At 45.8% G+C, this 26,120-nt stretch overlaps 1 protein-coding gene across 1 annotated transcript in view; it reads left to right on the top strand.

Moving 5' to 3' along the window:
* LOC144827955 (uncharacterized) overlaps positions 1–26,120 on the top strand; it is a 456,431-nt gene that overhangs the window by 134,897 nt on the left and 295,414 nt on the right. Inside the window, exon 9 of the mRNA XM_078686115.1 lies at positions 5,491–5,541. Coding sequence (XP_078542241.1) covers positions 5,491–5,541 — 51 coding nt within the window. The remainder of the gene's footprint in view (positions 1–5,490; positions 5,542–26,120) is intronic.

Genomic DNA, 26,120 nt, shown 5'->3' with positions numbered 1-26,120 from the left:
GCCGCCCCCGGGCGCCAGACCAAGGCTTGTTATTGCAAAGCTGTTAAATTACCACAACCGAGACGTGATACTAAAGTAAGCCAATATAAAAGAACCCTTGTTGTTTGAGAACACACACATCCTTATATTTTCGGACTATACCAGATTGGTCCAGCAGAAGCCACTGTCATTTCTGGCAGCCAAGGACTGCCTTTGGGAGTTGAAACTACCATATGCATTGCTGTATCCCACCAGGCTGCGAGTGGTGTACCAGTCTCTTATGCTGTTCTATAAATTGCCAGAAGATATCTTCAGCTGGACCGATGAGACAGTAAAGGTCCGACCCCACATGCTGCCGAGGAGGAAATCTGATTCCTTGTCAAGTGATGCTGTTCAGAGTCACTCAAGCCCAAAATTAAAGGGATAAGGAAATCTAGATCTCAACGCCGATCTAGATCCTGCAGTGATACCAGCAGATCTACCTCAGTTGTTCAGTAGGGGACTTTGGCCTCTTAGTTATGTCGAGACTCTCCATGATAGGAGACCATTGCTGATTCTTGTTCAGACTGACGAAGCATGAGTGGGGCTAGTACGTTTGCCCGACTCGTTGTAGCCGAGGGGAACGCCCCTTGATTATGGGCATGGTATTGGGGGACCATTGGCGGGGGCGAGCTGGGAGCACCCCTTGGGGTCCACAAGCCAGCTCCGCCGCAACAGATACTTCATCAGTTGTGAGGTATTGGGGTGTGCAGGGAAGTTGGGGTACACATGTTTTGAATTTGCTCCGTGCTACTACCACTCACAGCTGCTACATGCACACTGGATGATAATTGTCCCATACATCGACGTCCCGAGACCTTGGTGTGGCAGTTCATATAGTGCATGTTTCCAGATGGGGGACCTCTGGATAGTTAGTTGGAAAATTAGGGGCACGCTGGATAAAATTAAAAGAAAGGCTATACTGCAGCAGGCCAAGAGATACCGCGCTGACGTCCTGATGCTGCAGGAGACGCATCCAAAGGGTACCAAAGCATTGTGTCTCCTCAGATATGGTTATTATCAAGTATACCACTCTGGCTTTACCAGGGGGTCATGGGGGGGTCACAATTTTAATTCATTGTAGAGTTCTGTTTCAGCTTCTTCGGACATGGACAGACATCCAAGGGAGATACATATTTATCAGAGGCACTGTTTACGAGGAGCAGGTGGTGCTAGGTTGTGTATATGCCCCCTGCCACTGTCATGGGCATTGGTTGAGTGCCTTACGACTCTGTGGGTGGATATTCCGGAAGGGTTGGCGATATTAGGGGAGGACTGGAATGACGTCATGGACATAGCCATGGATAGATGGAGGACTGGGGATATTCCAATCTGCATCAGGGCACCGAATGTAATTCCCTAGTGACGGGACTGGGATGGGTTGACCCATGGTGGCGGTTGCATACCAAGGAGCAAGGATACACGTACTTCTTGACATACCATGATTTTCTCCTGTCTTGACTATCTCTTCGCGCCAATGGGCACCTTTGATAGAGTGAGAGCAGCTGAGATTCTCCCAAGAGGTTTATCCGACCATTCCCCACCGACCGGTTCCCATGCTAATTCTTCAAGAAATACTTTTCTAAACTGGGGCCTAATTTTCTACGCGTTGTAGACGAGGCGAGAGATCAGGGTTGTCTGCCACAAGACTGGAGGCATGCAAAAGTGGAAGTGTTCCACAAACTGGGCAGGCCACCAGGCCAACATGCTTCCTACCGCCCCATCTCACTTCAAAATGTTTAGGCAAAGATCTTAGCCAAGGTGTTAGCCAATCGACTTAAACCCCACATAACTGCCTTGGTCCATCCAGACCAGGCCAGTTTTATGCCACAGAGGGCTACGCGTCACAACATCCAGCGAGCCCACAAGCCCATTTCCAGCATCCAAGGGAGGGGGGTGCAGGCCACCCTTTTGCTGGCAGACATGGACAAGGCATTCAACTCCCTTAGTTGGGTGTACTTGTTCGCACTCCTAGACCACGTCAACATGGGACTGCGCTTTCAGTCCTACTTGAAATTGTTATATACGAATCTAATGTCGTCTGTGGATTGCGGGATCCACCTCCTTTGCTTTTTCCATCAGCAGGGGCACCCATCAGGGGTGTCCCTTATCACCATACCTTTTTGCTCAGGCAAGGGAGCCCTTGGCGGCATGGGTGCATTTGGATGCAGGATTTGAGTAGGATCATGGGCTCTCGGACCACATCGCATTATTTGTGGATGATGTCCTATTCTTTCTGATGGACATCAACAAGATGGGACTAAGACTGCTTTGTGTCGTGCAAAGCTTTGGGGAATCATCTGGCCTTTTTATGAATCTGCATAAGTCCACTCTGTGGGCACTGGGGGTGTACAAATGGCTTGCGCCCGTGGGCATCGGCAGCACAGGTGATGACAGAGGGCGTGAAATACCTGTGAGTCTTTCTGTCAGATGTGTCGAGGGTGGCTTGGGACAGAAATATCATTCCGATATGGGCACGGGTCCAAGAGGAGATGAAAATATGGTCGCATATGCCCCTCTCTATCTATGGTAGATTAGCTAACTTTAAAATGGTGTTGCTACCGCATCTGCATTACCAGTTGCAGAATCACCCATACCCGATACTCCCAACATGGGTTCACAAGGTTAACTTGGCACTGAGCCAGTTTCTGTGGATATGAGGGTGGAGGCCAGAGTGGCACTGCGTACGGGCTTTCAATCAACTTACTATGGGGGATTGGCCACATCGGTTATTCAATCGAATTGTATGGCTCTGTTTAGTAGTATAATGGCCCCTTGCCATAGCTGGCTGCGTTGTCCGGCTTCCGAGGGTGGGATAACATAGGAATCTCAAAGTTGGGGGACGTGATGTGAGATGCAATTTTGAAATCACTCCAAGATCTCCAACAGGAATATCAGATACCTAAAATATAATTCTATAAATACCTCCAATTTCGGCATGCCATCCGTCCTAGCATTTCGGACTTAGAGGCTCTGCCCAAATTTAGTCCAATAGAGGCCAAGGTATTTATGGGTGATCTGTGCGACCATAAACTCTTGAAAATTTACCGGTCACTAGTAACCAATAGCTCCAAGACATTGGCTAAGCTTAGGGAGGCTAGGTGGGTGATCTTGGCCCAATCAATGAAGATGATTGGATGGATGCACTGGCCTCCCCATGGGGAGCAGCGATAGCAACATGGTTACATCTCATTCAATTTAAATACCTCCATCGGGTTCACAACACAAAGCTTAGGTGGTGAAGAGCGGGTCTAGTGTCAGCCCCGATGTGCCTGTGGTGTGGTTGGGAGGAGGGGTCCTTGATACAAATGATCTGGCCTTGCACAGCACTCGCAAGATTTTGGCAGGGGGTTCTTGCCTGTCCAGCAGATGTGTTGGGATGGGTGCTCCTATCCTCCCCAAGATTAGCAATTCTGAATAACATGGTGGGTATTGGAGACAAAATATATAAGAGACACATCTTACGGTTGCGACCGACACTGGCTAAGAGGGACTTGGCAAGGCTGTGGAAGGCACCGACCCCGCCTTCTCTTTTGGCATGGAAAAGGGAACCTGATTCTGCATGGGGCTGGAGATTCCGATTTTTGGGTCCAGAGGTTGCCCGCACAAGCACCCCAATATTTGGAAAAGATGGGCAGATTATCAAGACATGACTTAGATCCGATGCCACCGGTGAATGCATCCATATTTACGTTGGTGTGTGGACCTCTTGGGTAGAAGACTGGTTGTCTGGTGATGGTCATTGTCTGCTAGGGTGGGCAAAGTAGTGGCAAATAGGATGTAGTGATGAAAAAGTGCAACGGGGGAGTTAATGCGTTTACGTTGTGTTGTCCAATCTGATTATGATAATGATACTGTATAAACTACTTGTCAATGTCAATAATTTGCAATGTCTAATCTGGCAGGTGTCTCCTGGGATAAGGAGCTCTGCACTGTAATCGACCATTGACATAATGAAAACTGTTTGAAAAAAAAGATGTGTGACATTACAATATTCTATCAAATCACATAGGAGGACAAGTAAAACAAACCACTTAATATATTATAGGCTTTTTATATTTTGATGTGCTTCTCCATTTCATGTATTACTATAACACTCCAACACTCCTTTTCCCCTTGGCATATTTCTTTTTTCAAAAATGGTTACAGGAACTGACATCACCTTGATGCCAATAGGATGTATTGATAATCTGTTTTAGGATTTTATTATATAGGTGCAGATCTGTTCAAATGTATTCCTAAAAATTTGAGATCTGTATGATATCTGGGAAACTTCTATAAACTTTCAGTACCTTAATCTGGAGCTGGTTAAACCGCAGAAATCCATCGAATAGGGTCTTAAGCTGCCCTTTGAGTTAAAAGAATTGTTCGAAAAGTAATTTAAATGTACATTTATCACACTACTACTTGTAAAGAAGGAACTGCAGCAAGTGTGATATATTATCCCTTTTTTGGTTTTCAAGATTTATTTGATATTGTCACGTTTAGCCCAAGCAACTCCATAATTTAATGGAAGTCTGCTTCTAATGTTTCATGGCAAACAGACATGTGATGTGCATGTTCAATTGATGTTTACCATGGGCCTTGTTGGTGCTCTGTGCAATGATCACTGATGTCACAAAGCAAAGGATTTCAACAATGAGCACAAAACTCTCTGGACCATTCCACTTTTCAGTAATTATTAAAGATTTCTAAAACTCAAATCTCTGTACACACAATGTAGCAATAGAAGCTACATTCATATGACATTATATGATTTCCATTCAGCTGTTGTCCTTTTTTGACACAAAATGGCTTTTAGCAATTCAGATGGTGATGCTAATGGCCATTGTGTTTGGAATCAACATTAGAATGATGAACTTTCAAACCTTTGAGAATTTACTGTATATTTTGCAGATTCAAACTTTACGTTTTGTACATTGTTTTTCTAAGCTGCATGGAAATTCAAATTATGAAAGTTGTGCTACCGAATCTGCAAACCTGTGTTGCCCAGTGGAGTGTTATTTCAACCCTGTGTATAGTAAAATGACTACTCTCTCAGTAATGTACACATATTATGTATATTAAAGTACTTGTAGGTAAATACATAAGTTTCACACATTCTCTCTATATATTTCTTTAATATGTATTAGTGCATAGATTGCGACATGTAATGGAGTCTTGGCAGCGTTCATCAGCACTGCAGCATTAAGTGACATAAAGTTGTCCAAGCGCTTGGCAGCATCGAAAAATTTCATTTTCCCAGTGCCCAGTGCTTTTCGTAGAAGTGCTAGGACCAGTAATTTCTGTATTTTCTATGTTCTCTTTCATGTCCTATATGCTTTACAGTTTATTGGCATTTATAGTAAGGTTCAGAGATGTATTGCAGATGGGACTGGCAAGCACCATAACATTTATAAAGAGTTTGTATTTGAATCTATCTTGAAATTTGAAGATACCGTTTTTACAGTTTGGGAATCTCCCCTTTTTCAGTTGCTACAGTGAGTCCAACTCCTAGAAAAGTGTTAACCCTAAAGAAACCAGGTAAGTACTGCTTATTACTTGAATGCACTTCGTTACGTACAGAATTCCACTGACTCACATATAGTACATTGTGATTTTACTGATGATTTTTAAGTCAAATCTTATCCACATGTATTGTGCATAGGTGTGCTTCTGGTCACTTCTGTTATCAGGTTACAAATTACCTGAATGCCTTAGTATTCCACCAATATGGCTCTCTTGGCATCGGTTGGGACCCCTTGGATGCGTACACTGTTTCACACAGAGCAATATCCTAGGCCTTTTGTATGAGCCTGCACATCAATTTGTTATTTCTGCAGCCAGAGCACCTCCGGGTGCAGCCATTCAAGCTCCTCACTGTGACCTGTCTCTTTGTTCTCCAAAGTGGAAACCCTCCCTTCCACTTAGTCCTGCCCATGGCGCACATCAGGAAGGTTGAAGGGGAGTTCCTTTTTGACCGCCCCAGGTCTGCACGTAATTAATCGAATAAGGCTCCTAGGAAATGGAGGGTGCCTAGGCTGTCTGCATCTTTAGACTCTGAGGGGGTGTTTAGTGTTTACTTTGTATACTTTAACCACTGATGGTCCCTCAGTGGGCTTCATGAGCATGTCCTGAAGTGAGGGGTGCCTCTTGGCCCAGGCCATAGACATAGCCTTGTTTCACCCTCAGAGACTGTCGTAGCTGTCCTTTGGCGGCAGAAGACCCTGTCTGGAAGCAGGAGGAGGAAGTTCCTGCATCAATAGGCCCCTTCTAATGCACCCCATGGGGATTAATCACGCTCCAAGCACCGGGCCTTCAGGTGCTTACAGACTGTTGAAGACAGGGTCGGAGCAATCAATGTCCCAAAAGGGAGCAAGATCACGTCACGCACAAAGAGGTCCCCCTCAATGGCCCCAAGTCCCTGCAGCGAAAAGGCACAGCTCAGGGTGTGATCCACATACAACACTCTGTGGGTGGCATAGAGCCCAGAGCTGTGATCCCCCACTGAAGAAAGGCCCAACCAGCTCTGTGTAGTTTAATTTGAGTCCCACGCGATCACTGAATGCAGCGAGCTGTGAGCCTCTGCAGTCTGCTTTGAGTGTCCACAATCCCCTACGATGCCTCTGAAGCCATCCAATCTCCAGGCACTTGTTTCCCAACGCAGGCAGTCAGGCTCAGTCAATGCAGCTCTCTGTCCTAGATGCGCATTGGGAGACCCAGTAGGCACCTCCCACAATAGGCAGGCCACCCACATGGCTTGACAGCCATGAAAGGGCGCTGAAGCATACAGAAGGAAGGCCTGGATACTGGGGGAAGATCTACTGCAAGTCTCAACTTCTGCTTCTGCAGAAGCTCACTCCAAGGGCTTCACAGGTTGGATTTCAGCTGGGCCATCTGCCCTGCAGTCAAGACCTCGCAGTAACGCTAGACTCCTTTAGAGAAGCTGCTATACTCCTCTGCGGTACCTGCTAGTCGCAATCATCTGGACCAGAAAGGCCCTTTGGTTGTAGGGCCATACCCAAAATTAGGCAGTTGTGGCTCTAAATGGGATTGCCTCAGGGCCACCTTAAATTCAGTTCTGCCGGCCAATGCTGCAGACGCGGGTTGATTTGATTGCCAGGCAATGTGCTATTCAGAGCTATTTCAGTGGCGAGGATGGAGAGACAGTGAAAGACGTCTTGGCCGCCCACCATCTTGGCCACATCCTTCATGATTTAGTTAATTAAAACAATTACATGAAATATGGACATACTGTTTAGCCCATGCACAATCAGTTAAAGAAAAAGAAAGAATTATATAAAAGGAAGGTCACTATGGTAAAAGTCCTGATTATTTAAGAATTCACGTAATAAAGTGCTAGTGCATGAGCTCATCGAATGGGTTGACTTAATGCATTATAATCTTGTTATTTGGTTAATAAAACCTGTAAAAAAGGATTACATGTTTCCATTATGACTATAGCCACCAAAGATCAATGTGACTGGGGAATACATTCAGATACAAGTAACATTGTTTCTACAAAAAATAAGCATTGTTATTCTGAAACTGTGTTTGGTGCTCAGAGTCTACTTGAACCCCCTGCACTTGTGATAATGTTTCCATTTGTACCTCCATGCACATAGTTTTACTCAAAGTTTTGCTTTGCCTAAGTTGTCTGCCCTGCCACACAAATTTTTAAAACCTATTTTCCCTGCATATGAATTTAAGCAAATCTGATCGGCCTACCTATCTTTAGAACTCATGGCCTGCCCATAAACTGTGCTGTTTTTTGTTTCTATTTTTTATTTGGGGTTTTATGTGCACCTTGATAATAATGTACTGTGAATGCTCAACCCTATGGTAACGTAGCACAAGCAGTTAGGCCTATCTCAGAGGTAGTGTGTGAAGCAGTTATGACCATGTACAACAAGGCAGTAACAACACCACAAAAGGAAGGACACAACTCAGGTTGGTATAGAAAAATAATATCTTTATCTAACAGTTTAACTCAAAACTCTCAAAGCTTTTCAACAAGCTACAATACACATAAACTAGTAGGGACTCAAAAAGACAATAACGTTTTCACCAGAACTAGAATATGACTGAGTTCAAGGCCGGGGACTATGCGACCCGTTGTGCACCAGGTACCTGCCGTTGAAAGGGGACACAGCATGCAGCTTCTCGAAGAAGCGGAGACGGTGGCAAGCGGACTCCCAGCAACCAATAATCGGGGCTGCAGTGGACTGCAGCGTGCACCCACAATGATTTCGGCACTTGGCGACAGGCGGGCTCTCAGCGGCAGCAGCACACGGTCCAGTCAGAACCAGTTCGGTGGGGTCGGGGAGCACTTGGTTTACGAGGCGACATCCTGCCCTTTCAGAATGAGGGGGTCTGCTTTCAGACACCCAGTGGAATGAGGAGCCATCGTTCACCTTGCCAGGCACGGCCCTGCACGGATCATAGAATCACCCCTCCCCATGCCCTGAATTCCAATCTCTCTCTCCAGCCAGGTTTGGCCCAGCTGCTCCAAAACAAGACGGCCAATACACATACTCGCTCAGCCTACAGTAACGTTTAGGCAAGAAACTACCTCGTTTTCAGAAGAGGCATTTCCAAACAAGGGATATATAAACAGTCCTTACTAAAACATGTTTCTCTATGTCCCGAGCATAAACATAATAAACTCGAAGTTCCTATCAGGCTCCTGGGGTTAGATAGTATGTTAGAAGGTAATCCTCACCCGGCCCATTCTGGCCTATGAGAATGGATCGTTTCACAGTAGCGACAGTGAAAGGTAGGGTACCTGACTATTAGAACATGCTACACAGATCTAGGCATAATGGTTATTCTAATTCATAAATCATCTTTACACAGGGAGCATTCATGTTGTGGCACTGATTGGCAGTGGCTCGGCGCCCTGAGCATCTAAATACAGTCAACATACAAGAGAGGAAGAGAAAAGAGGAAGGGGGACCCACGCGAAAGATTCCATGTCTAACACGCGAACTAACTATCCCCTTGGGAGTTCTCATCACTAAGGCTGAAAAATCTGGACAGACTGTCATCATTGGCGTGTTCTGTAGCAGGGCGGTGTTCCACAGTGAATTCCATGCCCTGTAGGGAAATGGACCACCTCAACAACTTGGGATTCTCACCCTCATCTGCATCAACCATGTAAGGGGCCTCTGGTCTGTCTGTAACAGGAAGTGAGTCCCAAAGAGGTATCGTCTCAACTTCTACAGCACCCAGACCACAGCGAATGCCTCACACTAAATGTTCCTGGGAAAGTAACCTCTTGCGTAGGAAGGCTACCGGTTTGTCTAGTCCCTCCTCATTGATCTCTGACAGAACCGCCCCTATGCCATGCTCTGAGGCGTATGTCTGGACAACAAATTCCTTGGAAAAGTTGGGCACCTGAAGCACGGGTGCGGTGCACATGGCTCTCTTCAGGGCATCAACAGCTTTCTGACAGGTGTCAGTCCAGTTAACCTTCTTTGCTTCTTAGAAGTCAGCTCAGTCAAAGGTGCTTGACAAACCTTCTGTAGTACCCCATGAGTCCTAAGAAGGCCCTCACCTGCGTCTGAGTCTTGGGGGGTTCCCATGCCAGGATAGTTTCAATTTTGGGCTGAAGGGGTACCACCTGGCCGCTCCCCACCTGGTGCCCTAAATATACTACAGAACCCTGCCCAATCTGGCACTTACTGGCTTTGATTGTGAGGCCTGCCCTCCGCAGTGCCATCAATACCTCCCAGAGGAGGCACAGGTTGTCCTCCCAAGATGAGCTAAACACCGCAATCTCATCGAGGTAGGCGGAACTGAAGTCCTCCAACCCTACCAACACCTTGTTGACCAACCTATGGAAGGTGGCAGGGGCATTCTTCATTCCAAATGGCATCACCCGGAACTGGTAGTGCCCATTGGGTGGAGAATGCTGATCTCTCCTTTGCTCCCTTGGTCAAGGCGATCTGCCAATACCCAGACGTCAAACCAAATGTGCTGAGATATTTGGCAGCCCCCAACCGATCTACGAGCGCATCTGCTCTGGGAATGGGGTGTGCATCAGTCTTCGTGACTAAATTGTGTCCCCGATAGTCCATGCAGAACCAAAGATCTGGGGTGGCACCAGGTTCTGCAGATTTCGGGACCAGGACGACTGGGCTGTACCACGGGCTGCTAGAGGACTCAATCACCCCAAGGGCAAACATTTTGGTAACCTCATCCTCAATGTAGGCCCTTGCCCAGTCAGTCACTCAGTAAGCCTTATGCTTAATGTGAGGACTGTCCCCGGTGTCCACGTCATGGACACACCAATCAGTGACACTGGGCACCAAAGAGAAAAAGTCACTGAATTGTCCCAACAGTTGGCGACAATCACCCTGCTATTCAGGAGTCAGCGTGGGGGAGAGGACCACACCCTCTACTGACCCGGCTTCCCTGCACACAGAAGGTAAGGAACGGGCTCGCTCTCCTCCTCCATCCCAGCATCTGTGGCTAGAAGCATGCCAACTTCAGACCTCTCAAAGTGGGGCTTCAGGTGGTTAACATGCTGGAACCGCAAAGGGTTCCGTGGAGACTGCAAGTCCATCATGTAGATAACTGGACTCTTGCGCTTCACCACCTCAAAAGGGCCGTTCCACCTATCCTGGAGTGCACAGGGCTCCTGGGGCCAAGACCCAAACACTTTGTCCAGGCTGAAACTCGATCTGAGTAGCATTCTGATAGTGCAGCGTTTCACCTCTTCCTGGCTGGCTCCCAGGTTTGCCTCAGCAAGTTTCCTGAAACGCTGAGTCTGGTTTCTGAAGGCCAGCATGTAACTAAACACATCATAGCTGAATCCACAGGAGAAGAAATCTAGATCTCAATGCTGATCTAGATCCTGTAGTGATCCCAGCAGATCTACCTCAGTTGTTCAGTAGGGGACTTTGGCCTCCTAGTTATGTCGAGACTCTCCATGATAGGAGACCATTGCTGATTCTTGTTCAGACTGACGAAGCATGAGTGGGGCTAGTACGTTTGCCCGACTCGTTGTAGCCGAGGGGAACGCCCCTTGATTATGGGCATGGTATTGGGGGACCATTGGCGGGGGCGAGCTGGGAGCTCCCCTTGGGGTCCACAAGCCAGCTCCGCCGCAACAGATACTTCATCAGTTGTGAGGTATTGGGGTGTGCAGGGAAGTTGGGGTACACATGTTTTGAATTTGCTCCGTGCTACTACCACTCACAGCTGCTACATGCACACTGGATGATAATTGTCCCATACATCGACGTCCCGAGACCTTGGTGTGGCAGTTCATATAGTGCATGTTTCCAGATGGGGGACCTCTGGATAGTTAGTTGGAAAATTAGGGGCACGCTGGATAAAATTAAAAGAAAGGCTATACTGCAGCAGGCCAAGAGATACCGCGCTGACGTCCTGATGCTGCAGGAGACGCATCCAAAGGGTACCAAAGCATTGTGTCTCCTCAGATATGGTTATTATCAAGTATACAAGTATACCACTCTGGCTTTACCAGGGGGTCATGGGGGGGTCACAATTTTAATTCATTGTAGAGTTCTGTTTCAGCTTCTTCGGACATGGACAGACATCCAAGGGAGATACATATTTATCAGAGGCACCGTTTACGAGGAGCCGGTGGGGAATGGTTGGCGTTATTAGGGGAGGACTGGAACGACGTCATGGACATAGCCATGGATAGATGGAGGACTGGGGATATTCCAATATGCATCAGGGCACCAAATGTAATTCCCTAGTGACGGGACTGGGATGGGTTGACCCATGGCGGCGGATGCATACTGATAGAGCGCGCGAGGTCACCCAGCCAATAATTTCGCCGTTTCCGGCTTCGGGCCCATATACTTTCAATTCACAATATTCATTGACAGGGTGACTTCACAGGCTGCTACCAATTTGTGTGAATTCCCTTCTGTTATTACTCAGTGTACCCGACTTACCATCCACCGATACGGGTACCTATGACCTCAACGGATCAGGGAGCTAGCTGTAAAAGGAAAGGCAGCAAAATACCAACCCAAAATGACATTCAATACTGTTGTAAATGACCACGGACAACTGGAAGTTTTAAAAGCTTTATCTAAAGTTCGTTTTCGTTGAGCATTAAGTTTACAAGAATAAGACAATCAATAATCAAAATAATGAAGAGTACATAACTATACAGAAATAAAGTCAGGGTAATCATGTGAATACTAATATGAGATGCAACAGGAAACGCTATGCATTTTAGGGCAAAAGTTCTTTGGAAAATTTAAGTAAGGCCGTTCTAGACCATATCAGGAAATGACAAACTGCAATGCAAAATATGATTTCTAAAAGGTAGGGTAACATGGGAAAACGTTATGAAAATAGGCAAATGACTTTATGATTCAAATAGTTTGCGGTAAAAGCATGGAAAAATCGACATGTGCAAAGGTGTGTCTTTATTGAAGCAAAAGACAGAAAATTAGAAAGGTGCAAGTTCAAAGAATTTTAGAGCAATATTTACCTAGACTGGTGTGAAAACCAAACCCTGGCCACGGGTCAGTTAAGGACAGGAAACCCTCAAGGAAGGATACCCCTCAATGGACAGCAGATGCAGAATGGACACCCAGGACAGGACAGGATACCCTCAGATTATGAATCAGGACAGGACCTCAGGACAGGACAGCAAACCCTCAGGACAGGACCGCTCAGGACAGGACCGCACCCGCAGTTTGGAAGCAACGCCTGCGCTCCACCCTCTCTGCAGCTATCGATCAAGACCCCGATTGGGTCAGCGAACTCCCAGCAAAGTGCTTCGCCAGCACTTTAAGGTTCAGTAAAACCTTAGTCTATGGTCAATTTCGGACAGAGTGCTCCACAGCGCTCTGTATCTTCAGTCACCTATTGAGTACGATGGGTCAGTGACAGGTCAGCTAAACCAGACAAGTCGGACAATTTCCCTAGGTGAACCCAGGGTAGATATACAGTTTGGGGACGGTGTACCACCCCCCAATGTTGCAAAGTGTCAGAATCCCTCAATTTGGATTGGTCCTAAGATAGGATTTGGGTAACACACCAATCAGAATACATTATTTGGATGCCTACTTTGCATCTTTGGGTACCGCCTAGCGAGATTGGGGTTCTCATGAGAAAATTCAGGGAAATACAATGACAATTGTACATTGTTTAAAAAATGGGGACACATGACTCCGTCCTGCTGAGTTCGCAGGTCAGTTCTCAGGAGCATCTTGCCCATCCCTGCCAGCTGGCTGAGTTCCACCAGCCAAGGTTGACTTCTCCCCAGGCGGACGGTCATGCGCAGTAAGGACCTCCAAGATGGCTCTCAGTTCAGACAGACCCCCGTTCCCCGCAGTACATGAAAAGTAAGCGAGAACAAATTAATACATAGAAATAACGTTATGAAAACACATCACAGGGTTTGTACTTTCAACTTATCACTAAGAAATATACTTATGCAGTCTAAATGTTAGCTACGTATAAACATGTACAAGAGCAGTGGCACGAGCAGTACCACGTTACTGGCAAAGCTATGTATTACGCATGCGCAACTATTTCCCTCCAAACCTGCAAACACGTCAGGACACGTGAGTGTGACTGACGCATGCGCAGACACTTATTTCCAAGCAGCGGCCATTTTAAAAGACTCGAGTTAATTATTTTAGTAAAACACATAGGCAAGCGTCGGGGAACCTCGTTTAAACATAGAATAAACGTTAGTAAGACGTACAACTTATTATTTGATTATACATGGACGAGGTTCATGAATACAGCATGTCGCAAATGCGAAGCTTTGCTTCATCAATCCCCTCTTTGATGATATTTACTATCATCACAAAAATAAATGGAACCAGATGCCAACTTCTCACACCTTATACATCTCTATCTCTTCCAACAATTTGCTCAACTTTTCTTTCTCATCTTTAGTAGGGTGAGAATTCTTCACCCTTTTGTATATCTGATTATTCATTTCCTCTAATTCAAGCTCATCCACACTTCGTTTCACTCCTCTGGCATTCACTTGATGCTTTCCTGTGTGCTTGCGACATTTGCATCAGGCAAATATGAAAAATATGATAAGACCTATAATTCCAATTGGCATCAGTATCTTAAACAATAAGCTTTTACCTAAGCTAGCAAACCAATGACCTACATTTGAGAGACCATCTACCAGTCTCTTCCAGGCACTGTCAACCTCGAGTGGTTTGAGTTCCCTTTCCAAATTAGTAATGTTTTTCACGTATCTTTTGAGCTGCACACTTTTGTCCGGAATATAAGTGCAACAATGTTGCGCCTTCAACATCCGGCAGACTCCTCCCTCTTTTGCTAATAAGGTATCAAGAGCAAGTCTGTTCTGCAAAACCATTGATCTGATCGCAACCATTTCGGTATTGACCAGCAGAAATCCATGAGCTGTGTCAGTAGACAACGCATCCACTATAGTGGACAATTTACAAATTCTGTGAGTGTTCAGAACCACTCCCACTCCAGGTATCAGTGCACTGAAAATACTACCCATTATTTCACCTATGCTTTCTCTTTTACTACGCACTAAGCCATTAGTATTTTCACTGCTTCCAGCAACTCCATTCACATGGTATATTTTCGGGAAGACAATGCCAAAGTAGCAGCTTCCATACCAGTGATCCGGCAATTTTAAAGAAGCCTTGTCCCCACATATATAATAAATTCCAGGAAACACAGGCTCTGACCCATTTTTGAAACCCCAACCTCCAATTACCTTGTAATTATGTTCGCATTCACTGGAACCAATGAAAATGTTATTATAATAGCTAGTCTTCTCGCGGTGAAGACATAGCTTGCCTTTCTTTTCAAAATCCAGCAACAGAGCAGGACCCGCCCCACCAGTTGAGGTGCCTTCCATGTTCTCTGCCCACCTTGGTCTTTTCTGACTTTCGTCATTTGCCTTCTTTTGTATTTTAATTCTCCTTTTCTCTGCCATGTTCAGGAACATCTTTTCCTGCTCACGCAAAGAACAAGTCAAGTTATCTCTGTGTGCGTCACCTATGTCAATATCACCAATAGTCAGGAAATAGTCTCCCATATATCTTATTACGTCGCTTTTGGTATGTACAGGATTCAAGTTCCCACGTATGGGAAGTTCAGAAAAGATCACGTCATTGTTAGAGTAATAGTACTGTAACGGTCCTCTTTTGTAAAATAAACTAGCTAAAATGCTACAGGAGATTCCGTATGTCAGCGGCAAGTGATGGTATGTCACACCTTCAGCTACAGAGGTAGGCAGCTTCATGCAGACATAGCAATCTTCAATTTCCATAGTCTCTACATAGTGTATTAACAAGTTTGCGAAAACATTTAAGCGCGTCTTATTTTTAATTCCATGATAATGTAGTTCTCCCTCATCTGATGCTTCTAAGTCTTGTTTTGTTTGTCTCAGTGCTCTCTCATGTCTGGCTACACTCTGTGTTGTCAGCTCCTCACTGTCAGTATTTACAATTTCAGTAGGGACAATATTAGTATTTTTGCTCACCGCAAAAGGAATGAAAACTGTTAGTCCTATCCAGAGTAATATCAGTATAACTATACTACATACACATACCTTGCAGCATGTTTTGCAACGACTGCAACTAGGTCTACCATTCACGTTTGAATCAGTCATTCTGGCTCAGAAGAAGTTTCTCGACCCCTCTTTGTGTCTTTACACCAGCAGCTTACTTTGTGCAAATTCACGGTGGCTCGTCTTCTTCTTCAGCAGAGTACTCAGCGACTGGTTCTCCGTCGCTCTCGTCAGTTATATCAAGATCTTCAAATTCTTCTAAAACGAGCGTCCATTCAGGAGACTTGTACTTTTTGTTTTGTCTTTTTATTCGATCACTCCTTCTCTTGGAAGTATCTTCTGGTTGTTCTGCTATGCGAGCACTTCTCCTTTCTTCTGCACGTTTTTCTTCTACTGTTTTTATTCTCAGTCTCAATTTCTTTATGTATCCAGGCTCAATGTGCTTTCTTTTCTTAAGTCTTTTAGTTGGTACCAAGACCTCGTTCTCTTCTCTTGCCCTCTTGTTTTCATTAGTTTGTGGCAATTCTGTTCCAGTTTCTTCCTCTTCTATCTGACTATTTCCAGGGCTAGCATCTATTTCTTCTGCCTGGTTACTAATCTGGCCTTGTTCAGGAGAATTTTGTTTTTGCTTTTCAAATGTCTCTGTTTCTGTTTCCTGAACACGTTCTTCTAATCCTATCTGATCCTGTTCAAGCACTTCGATCTCTGGACTTTCTTCTGCTCGAACTATTACGCTATGTCTAGTCTGTCCCTTCCCGACATCAGGAGTCAGTGGAGGAGTATCAATCACTTGTTCTGTATCCTTCACTTGTTCAGTATCGGGCACTTGCTCTGTATCATTCACTTGTTCTGTATCAATCACTTGTTCTGTCCCTGTCTGACCTTCTCCTTCCTCAGTTTTGATGTGAATCTCAAGATTCTGAGGTTCTTCGCCTGTGCCTTGCTTTTCCTCTCTAGTCCACTCTCTACCTTCCCAAAGTCGCTCACTTGTTCGAATGGGGTCTTCAGTGAGATCAATCAATGGAATCCACTCCTCTGGCCATATGCTCGGCAGCTCGTCTTCAGCTACTTCTGGCTCAGCTTCTTGGACCCCTTCAGCAGGCTGGGCTCCTGGTAGTTCGTTATCAACTATTCTTGGGCCAACATCTGCTGATTCTACAGCTCGACTGGTACTGGGCTGTACGTCGTCAGCTACTTCTGGACTGGCTCCTGCAGAGTCCTCCGCTGGACGCCCTTCTTCTTCAGGCTCCTTGTCTGGTAATACCTTCTGGGTGTGGCTGGCGTGTACCCAGCGTGGAACCCCTGCACACTTTACTGCTGTGGTAGTTACCAGGATCACCTGACGTTTCTCTCCCCACCTTGGCTCCAGGCAGCTCTTCCGAGTATGCTTCTTTATCTTGACCCAATCTCCCGGGACCAGTTTGTGGAGAGGAGTCGTTGGATTGAGGATGGCGTCTTCTCCGATCTGGCGAGAGATAGAACGCACTTGGTCACCCAATCTCTTGCAGTATTCAAGTACCAAATCATCAGTAATACTCAACAGTTTGCTTCCTGGCACCCATGCTTGTCTCATCACTCTTCCCATAATGATTTCATGGGGACTTAGGCCTGTCTTGCGGTCAGGAACACTTCTGAGTCCCATCAGGACCAGGGGCAGGGCCTTCACCCAGGTCAGCTTAGATGCATCACACAGTTTTGCTAGTCTGTTTTTGATAGTTCCGTTTATTTGTTCCACTATTCCAGAAGCCTCTGGACGGTATGCACAGTGAAGCTTTTGTGAGATTCCAAAGGCCTTACAGAGTTCGGCGATCACCTCATTCTGGAAATGTGAGCCTTGATCTGATTCAATAGTGACTGGAACCCCGAACCTAGGTATCAGTTCCTTTAGTAAACACTTAGCTACTGTTTTTGCGTCATTTTGGGGAGTAGGGAAAGCTTCCACCCACTTTGAAAATAAACAGACCATGACAAGGACATATCGCTTCCCTTCACAACGGGGCATGGTGATGAAATCAACCTGTATTCTCACGAAGGGACCCCCGGACCTCCCAATTTTTCCCAGTTCCACCACAGTTTTCTTCCCTGGGTTCATCTTTTGACATGACAGGCACCTCTGGCAGAGGGACTCTGCTACTTTCCTGAACTTTTTACTGTACCAAGTCTGCTGGAACACTAGAATCATGGCGTCCCTACCAATGTGTGATCCTTCATGTATCAACCTCGCCATTGTGCTAAGTAAGTGTCTAGGTAACACAGGCATACCAGTTGGACCTAAGATGACACCATCCACACGTCTTGGTCTACACCCATCCTCCTTCCATTTCTCTCTCTCTTGCCAGGGTGCCGCCTGCTGCCACTCTTTCACTTCATCCCATGTAGGCACTTCTTCAAACACCTGAAGTTGGCAGCTGGTTCCTGGCCCCCCTCGTTTTGGATTTACGATATACCGATCTCTGGCGCACCATTGGGCCACTCGATCAGCAAAATCATTTCCCAGTGATACAGTGTCCATGCTCTTCTTATGAGCCACACATTTTACCACTGCCAGTTCCTTTGGTAACTGGATTGCCTCTAAAAGGTCTTGAACAACTTTTCCATTTCGAATAGGGGTGCCTGATGAAGTCAGGAACTCCCTCTGTAACCATAACTGGCCAAAGTCATGCACAACCCCATAACAGTACTGACTGTCAGTATACACTGTTATGCGTAGGTTTTTCCCAATTTTGCAAGCTTTTATCATAGCAATCAATTCGGCTACTTGTGCAGACTTTATGTCAAACAGATAACCTGCTTCTTCAATTTTGGTTAAGGAGACTACCGCATAGGCAGCACTCAGGCCTCCCTGTTCATGTCTTAGACAAGAACCATCCACAAATAATTCCTTGTCATGCACAGGCAATGGTGTTTCTCTAATGTCTGGGCGTGGCTTGGTGTTGAATTCTGTTAAATCAATGCAATCATGCTCATCATCCACCCCACCTTCCATATCCATTGGGTCTGGGAGCAAGGTGGCAGGGTTCAGAATACTGCACCTAACAATGTTTACATTTGCAGCACCCACAAGAATCCTCTCGTATTTGGTCAGCCGACTAGGGGTGAGATACTGAGTTTTTGTTCTGGTCAGTAAAATTACTACTCCATGTCGAACATACCCAGTTACCGGATGTCCCATGACAATGGACTCACTCTGCTCTAAACTTGCGCAGGTAGCAGCTACTGCTTTCAGACAACCTGGTAATCCAGCAGCCACTGGATCCAGGGTGGCAGAAAAATATGCCACAGGCCTTCTCGTTGTGCCATGATCTTGTGTCAGGACTGACAACGCGCAATTATCGCGAGTGTCACAGAATAGGGCAAATTCTTTGGAATAGTCTGGCATTCCCAATGCCGGTGCTGTACACAGACAATCTCGCAATTTTGTGAAGGCTGTTAAGCTTTCATCATCCCATTCTACAATTTCTGGTGTTCCTCTCTTGGTCATTTTTATCAAAGGCCTAGCCAGGACTGCAAATCCCAGAATCCACTGCCTGCAGTATCCTATTACTCCCAGGAACATTCTGATCTCTTTCTGAGTACGGGGTAACTGCATCTTTTGAATTATTCTTACTCTTTCTGATGTCACTTTTCTGACACCTTTCTCTATCTGGTGTCCCAGATATTTCACTGATTTTGTACAGAACTGTAATTTGTCAGGGGCCACTTTATGTCCCTTCTGGCTCAGGTGATTCAATAGGGCAATGGTGTCAATCACACAATCCCTATGACTTTTAGACGCCACCATGAGGTCGTCTATGTACTGCACTAGGACAGAGTTCCCAGGTAAGACCAAAGTTTCCAAACATTTTTTCAAGATCTGATTAAAGATAGAGGGGCTCTCTGTGTACCCTTGAGGGACCCTGTTCCAGACATACACGTGACCATTGAAGGCAAATGAGAAAAGAAATTTGCTATCTGGATGCAAGGGAATGGAAAAGAATGCATGACATAGGTCTATCACAGTGAACCACTCAGCATCCCAGGGAATCTGATACAGAATCACTGCTGGGTTAGGGACAATAGGACAGCAGGGGACTACTATCTTGTTGACTTTTCGTAGGTCCTGCACTACTCTGTACTTGCCACTAGGCTTCTTGATACCCATAATCGGTGAGTTACATGGGCTACTCATTACTTCCTGTATGATGTTTCCTTCTAGCAATTTCTGTATTTCCAGAGTAACACCTGTTCTCACTTCTGCATTCATTCTGTAGGGTTTAGTATTGGGGTATACAGCATTGTCCTTTATTGCTATCTGTATGGGGTCTACGTTTTTCATTAACCCTACATCTTTCCCAGTAAAGTCCCATACTTCTGGCTTCACTGCTTCTTGGAGTTCTTTGGGCAAATCCTGCATGGTCATTCGTTTAATTTCTGAGTCAGGTCTGATTAACATTAATTTATAAATGCCGTCTTCATCTGGGGTCTGAATTTCAACACCCTTTGGTGTGCAAAAGATGGTACAGTTCATTTTGCACAGCAAATCACGTCCCAGTAAGTTCACTGGACTGGTGTCGCAAACGACAAATCTATGCATTTCCTTAAAGTTTCCAATTGAGATCTCCATGGGCTTGGTAACAGGAGTACTAATCAATTGATTAGATACACCTACTACTTGGATGGCTTCTCCCGAGAGGGGTAGGTTTGGAACGTCCACTGTTCTCACAGTAGAACGGGTAGCACCAGTGTCCAACAGAAAAGTGACATCGTTTCCGTCAACCTTTCCTTCAATGTATGGTCCCGACTGGTCTACCGGCAAGGAGGCGCCAAGTACGCACTCCTCGTCCTCCCCTCTCAGGCCCCGTCAGTACTGGTCATCACAAAGGAAGGTATCGTTCAACAGATACTGCGAAGTTGCTGCATTTCTGTTCTCATTGCTTTCCCAGACTTCTATCTCATCACCCTCTGTCGCTTTTCCCCTATGTACTTGCTTTGGAGCTCGGGGCACCTGAACCGTTTTTACCTGTGGTTGAGTCTTTCTTGGTCTTTCTTTCTGCGTCTGTGGAGTTAAATCAGGTGTTTTGGGGTTATCGTCAGGCAAATAAGGACACTCGTTACGCCAGTGTCCAATTTCTCCGCACTGGTGACAGGGAAATTTCTTCATAGCCTCTTCCCTGCTCATTTTGGGCCGGGGCTTGCCTCCTCCCCCACCCCCAGGACCTTGGTTCTGAGTGTTTTTGGCCATATTACTCAACTGCTTTTCCTGCTGTTCTGCGAGCTTCACTTGAGCCCACATGACCTTCTCCTTGAGAGCCTTTTTCTTTTCTGCCATCTCGTCCTCGCAGTACTTTGCGTACCGCAGGACCTCGTCTATCTTTTTGGAGTGCCAACAAATTTTGTTATCTTTTATCCACTGACAAATTTCAGGCCTTAAACCGTTTACAAACTTGTAAATGAAATGCGTCATATCCTTCATCTCGATGTTATCTATACCACTGTATGTTTTAAACACCTGCAACAGCCTTTCATAATAGGAGTGCACTGTCTCGTCTCTCTCCTGTGTAGTTCTATCTATCCTGGTCCAATCAGTTTCCTTTGCGGGCACCTTATTTTTCAAATGCAACATTACTTGTTCGTATTTTTTCATCACTTCAATCGACGGCTCCCCTGTGTTAGAGTCCCTCGGGTACTCCTCACTAGGCCAGCCTATGGCTATTTTACACTCGGTCCATAGATCTACCGGGACCACAATGTCGAAAAATCCATCCAGGTCTTTCCACAGGCATTTTTGCACCTTTACGAACCTTTCCACCTGCCGGTACCAGTCAACTGGCTTTTCGCGCAATTTCGGGAAATCGTTAGTAAAGGACACAATATCCTGTCTGGACCATGGAACGTGCACATACCTCCCACCTGGCACTTCACGCATGGGGCATAATGTTTCGGGCTTGTCTACTTCTCTCAAAGGGAACTCAGGGGTCATTTGTCTGGTTCGAGCCTCATCTTTCTTTCGTGCCCACCTGCTTTTCCATCTTTCCACGTCTCCCCATTTCTGCAAAATCGCTAACAACTCTTTAATCTGCAACTTTTTCCCTGACACATTCAAGTTCTCTATATCTTTGTCTGAGAATTCAGCTCTGTAAGGCTTTTGTAAGGGCTTGGATCTGGAAATATCTACCCCCATACTAGCTGCGGTGTCTGTCAGCTTTTCGTGGAGCACTCGGGTACTTCTGGTAAGGCTTTTACACATAAACAGCAACTCTTCTTCAGAGTAGGTATTTAATCTGTCCAATCCCACATTTCCTGCCATTAATTCCTCTATTTCTACCCTCAGTTTGTAGAGGTCTAAAGGTTTCGTTTGCGGAGCCTGTTTTTCTAATTCACGACTCCAATTTTCACTTTCTTCCGGAGTTACCAGAGAGACACTCCTAGTACCTGACGTTGATTCTAATTTAATTTCTTTCGCATTAAAAGGATTATGCCTCTTCTGCACTCCCTTCCCTGTCTGTTTGTTTGGCAGGTCCAAAAACACAACTTCGGACTCGCACTCACTGGACTGATCGTCTATCAGTAGGGGCTCCTGCCTCGGCGGGGCCATGATTGGGTTCATAACTGGAGTGTTTGAACTTCCCTGATTATTCCCATACAATGGAACCACTGGTCCAATTGTTACCGGAATAGTCAAAGCCTCAGGACTGGTATTTAACTGGGAGATTTTCTGAATTATTTCCGTCCTCTGTCTAGCTAGGGCCTCTTGCTCCCTTTCATCTAGTACTCTTCCTAATGTCCGGTCAGGTATCATCTGTGGGGTCAGGTGAGGGGTAAGACTCGGGGCAGTAGGATGCGTTTCACTTGGTCCTCCACCATAATTTGGTTTTGGGAACAAAGTTCCTGTGCCAAATGACCTGCGCTCCTCCCCATATGGAGGCTGCAAAAAGGGCATTCCTGAACTTAATGGCTTTTCTTCGTTTTCATAAAGAGGTCCGGGGAAAAAAGCTCTTTCACGGGAATATTTTTCCTCCGGGCTCACGGGCACTCTAGGATATATCTCTCGTACCTCCGCGGGTCCAGGATTCTCAAAATAGGGCAGTACTTGACCACCTCCCCCCCTACTTAGGGATCTGTCCTCCTCCTTAATAGATGGACGCTGGGGATTCCCTCCTGTACTGGAAAGTCGGGCTCCCTCATCATAAGGGGGCGGACTTCTCGTAAAGATGTCATCTAACAATTCATCGTCTGACTCTCCAAGCGCTCCCCAATGCTTACTCTTTTCTGTCCTTTTCTCTCCCGCAGAAGGGGTACCTGCTGGCATCATGGGAAACAGACCCTCAACAATCATGCTCTGTCTCCACTGTTTCATCTTTTTATCCCTGGTCTCTTGTTTCAGCCTTGGGTACCACTTGGTCAGACCTTTGTCCATTCGGGGTTTCTCTCTTTCGAAAGCCTCAATTTCCCATTCCTCTAATGCCTCATACTGCGTTAGTCTCGGTCTGGGATGCAATTCATTCATTCGGGTTCTCAAATTAAATAAAATCCTACCATTGAAAGTACCGTCTAATGGAAAAGCCAATATTCCGTCATCTTTTGTGTACTTTACCCAATTTTCCAACCACACACAGGTATTGTACCCTCGGTCAAACATCATGAACGAGGCGGGAGTGTTCGGGGCGGTACAATAACGCCCTCTCTGGATTTTATCGGTTTGTCCGTTTTGAAATAATTCTTTACCCTATTTACAAGGGACATCTTTCTCTTAGTCCCGTACATAATATCGTATCTATTGGCTTTCCACTGATCCCTTTCAAACCCTTGGTTTCTTGGATCGGGTCTAGTCTCTGGACAATACGAATGCCACATACGATTTCTACGCTTAACTCTGTTTACAAAGTCACCTCCAATCAGAACGCGTCTTGCAATTCTGTGCGACCAATGGGTGCACGCGTTCAAATAATTTCGGCCAATGGGTGCGCGGCCCCTTCGTGAGACTGTCCTCACGCTCCGGCACTTCACCCCTCCTTTACAATTCCAGCCCCGCTACCCGCCCACTGCTTCTACCAATCCCAGTGCGGCACGGAGTGACGTCAGAGACGCTTCGCGGCTGACTCCCTCCCTTCACAAGGTAACGGAAACTTTCTTTCTTTCTAAAGTGCTAGTGCTTGGTTATTTTACAACGAATACACATTCGCCACAGTGCTCAAGTGTCTAGACAGGAAAGATTTCTTTTACTGCAAGTAAACTACTTCCATTTACTTTTCACACGCTGCGGGTAAATCTCTTCCGCCTACCCTTCACTCTAGCATCGGTGAACCTGTTATTCCCCTAAACTCATCCACTCTTCCGGGATATATCCGAGTCTAAGGTTTCCCAGCGGACCCCTCTGCTTTCACCCAAGCTCCGAGGAACCTGCTACTCTTCCGATGTGACCCTTACTAGGTTACGCCACTATGGGAATTTTGCCAATGAACCTTGTTACTGACATTTATTCACACATGTATTCAGAAAAACCCTAGTTAGTGCTTCCCGGTTATCCTAACCTGCACCTAACTTTCCTTAAGCCTGCGACCTCAAGGCAATGGATTCTATTCACCACTTGCCTTTTCAATTCCCCGGGGAGTTCGGACAACAATGAACGAGACGGTTTACAAATGCATGGATTAGTACATATAACAATATAAGAACAAGAATAACAATGATAAAACAATTCATAAATTTCAAAGCGGCGTATTTACAAGAGATTGATCGGGTCCCTCGGAACAGCCGCTCTTATAGCAGCATTAATATACTAGCAGCTACCGACTTAGCTAGCCTAACTAATCCTGCCTAACCTTCAACTAGTCCCTAACCATCCTCTGCTAGCCAGAAAAACTGATAGAGCGCGCGAGGTCACCCAGCCAATAATTTCGCCGTTTCCGGCTTCGGGCCCATATACTTTCAATTCACAATATTCATTGACAGGGTGACTTCACAGGCTGCTACCAATTTGTGTGAATTCCCTACTGTTATTACTCAGTGTACCCGACTTACCATCCACCGATACGGGTACCTATGACCTCAACGGATCAGGGAGCTAGCTGTAAAAGGAAAGGCAGCAAAATACCAACCCAAAATGACATTCAATACTGTTGTAAATGACCACGGACAACTGGAAGTTTTAAAAGCTTTATCTAAAGTTCGTTTTCGTTGAGCATTAAGTTTACAAGAATAAGACAATCAATAATCAAAATAATGAAGAGTACATAACTATACAGAAATAAAGTCAGGGTAATCATGGGAATACTAATATGAGATGCAACAGGAAACGCTATGCATTTTAGGGCAAAAGTTCTTTGGAAAATTTAAGTAAGGCCGTTCTAGACCATATCAGGAAATGACAAACTGCAATGCAAAATATGATTTCTAAAAGGTAGGGTAACATGGGAAAACGTTATGAAAATAGGCAAATGACTTTATGATTCAAATAGTTTGCGGTAAAAGCATGGAAAAATCGACATGTGCAAAGGTGTGTCTTTATTGAAGCAAAAGACAGAAAATTAGAAAGGTGCAAGTTCAAAGAATTTTAGAGCAATATTTACCTAGACTGGTGGGAAAACCAAACCCTGGCCACGGGTCAGTTAAGGACAGGAAACCCTCAAGGAAGGATACCCCTCAATGGACAGCAGATGCAGAATGGACACCCAGGACAGGACAGGATACCCTCAGATTAGGAATCAGGACAGGACCTCAGGACAGGACAGCAAACCCTCAGGACAGGACCGCTCAGGACAGGACCGCACCCGCAGTTTGGAAGCAACGCCTGCGCTTCACCCTCTCTGCAGCTATCGATCAAGACCCCGATTGGGTCAGCGAACTCCCAGCAAAGTGCTTCGCCAGCACTTTAAGGTTCAGTAAAACCTTAGTCTATGGTCAATTTCGGACAGAGTGCTCCGCAGCGCTCTGTATCTTCAGTCACCTATTGAGTACGATGGGTCAGTGACAGGTCAGCTAAACCAGACAAGTCGGACAATTTCCCTAGGTGAACCCAGGGTAGATATACAGTTTGGGGACGGTGTACCACCCCCCAATGTTGCAAAGTGTCAGAATCCCTCAATTTGGATTGGTCCTAAGATAGGATTTGGGTAACACACCAATCAGAATACACTATTTGGATGCCTACTTTGCATCTTTGGGTACCGCCTAGCGAGATTGGGGTTCTCATGAGAAAATTCAGGGAAATACAATGACAATTGTACATTGTTTCAAAAATGGGGACACATGACTCCGTCCTGCTGAGTTCGCAGGTCAGTTCTCAGGAGCATCTTGCCCATCCCTGCCAGCTGGCTGAGTTCCACCAGCCAAGGTTGACTTCTCCCCAGGCGGACGGTCATGCGCAGTAAGGACCTCCAAGATGGCTCTCAGTTCAGACAGACCCCCGTTCCCCGCAGTACATGAAAAGTAAGCGAGAACAAATTAATACATAGAAATAACGTTATGAAAACACATCACAGGGTTTGTACTTTCAACTTATCACTAAGAAATATACTTATGCAGTCTAAATGTTAGCTACATATAAACATGTACAAGAGCAGTGGCACGAGCAGTACCACGTTACTGGCAAAGCTATGTATTACGCATGCGCAACTATTTCCCTCCAAAC

Source organism: Lissotriton helveticus, chromosome 4_1 (assembly GCF_964261635.1).
Source record: "Lissotriton helveticus chromosome 4_1, aLisHel1.1, whole genome shotgun sequence".
Taxonomy (NCBI): domain Eukaryota; kingdom Metazoa; phylum Chordata; class Amphibia; order Caudata; family Salamandridae; genus Lissotriton; species Lissotriton helveticus.
This window is presented reverse-complemented; position numbering and strand designations above follow the sequence as displayed.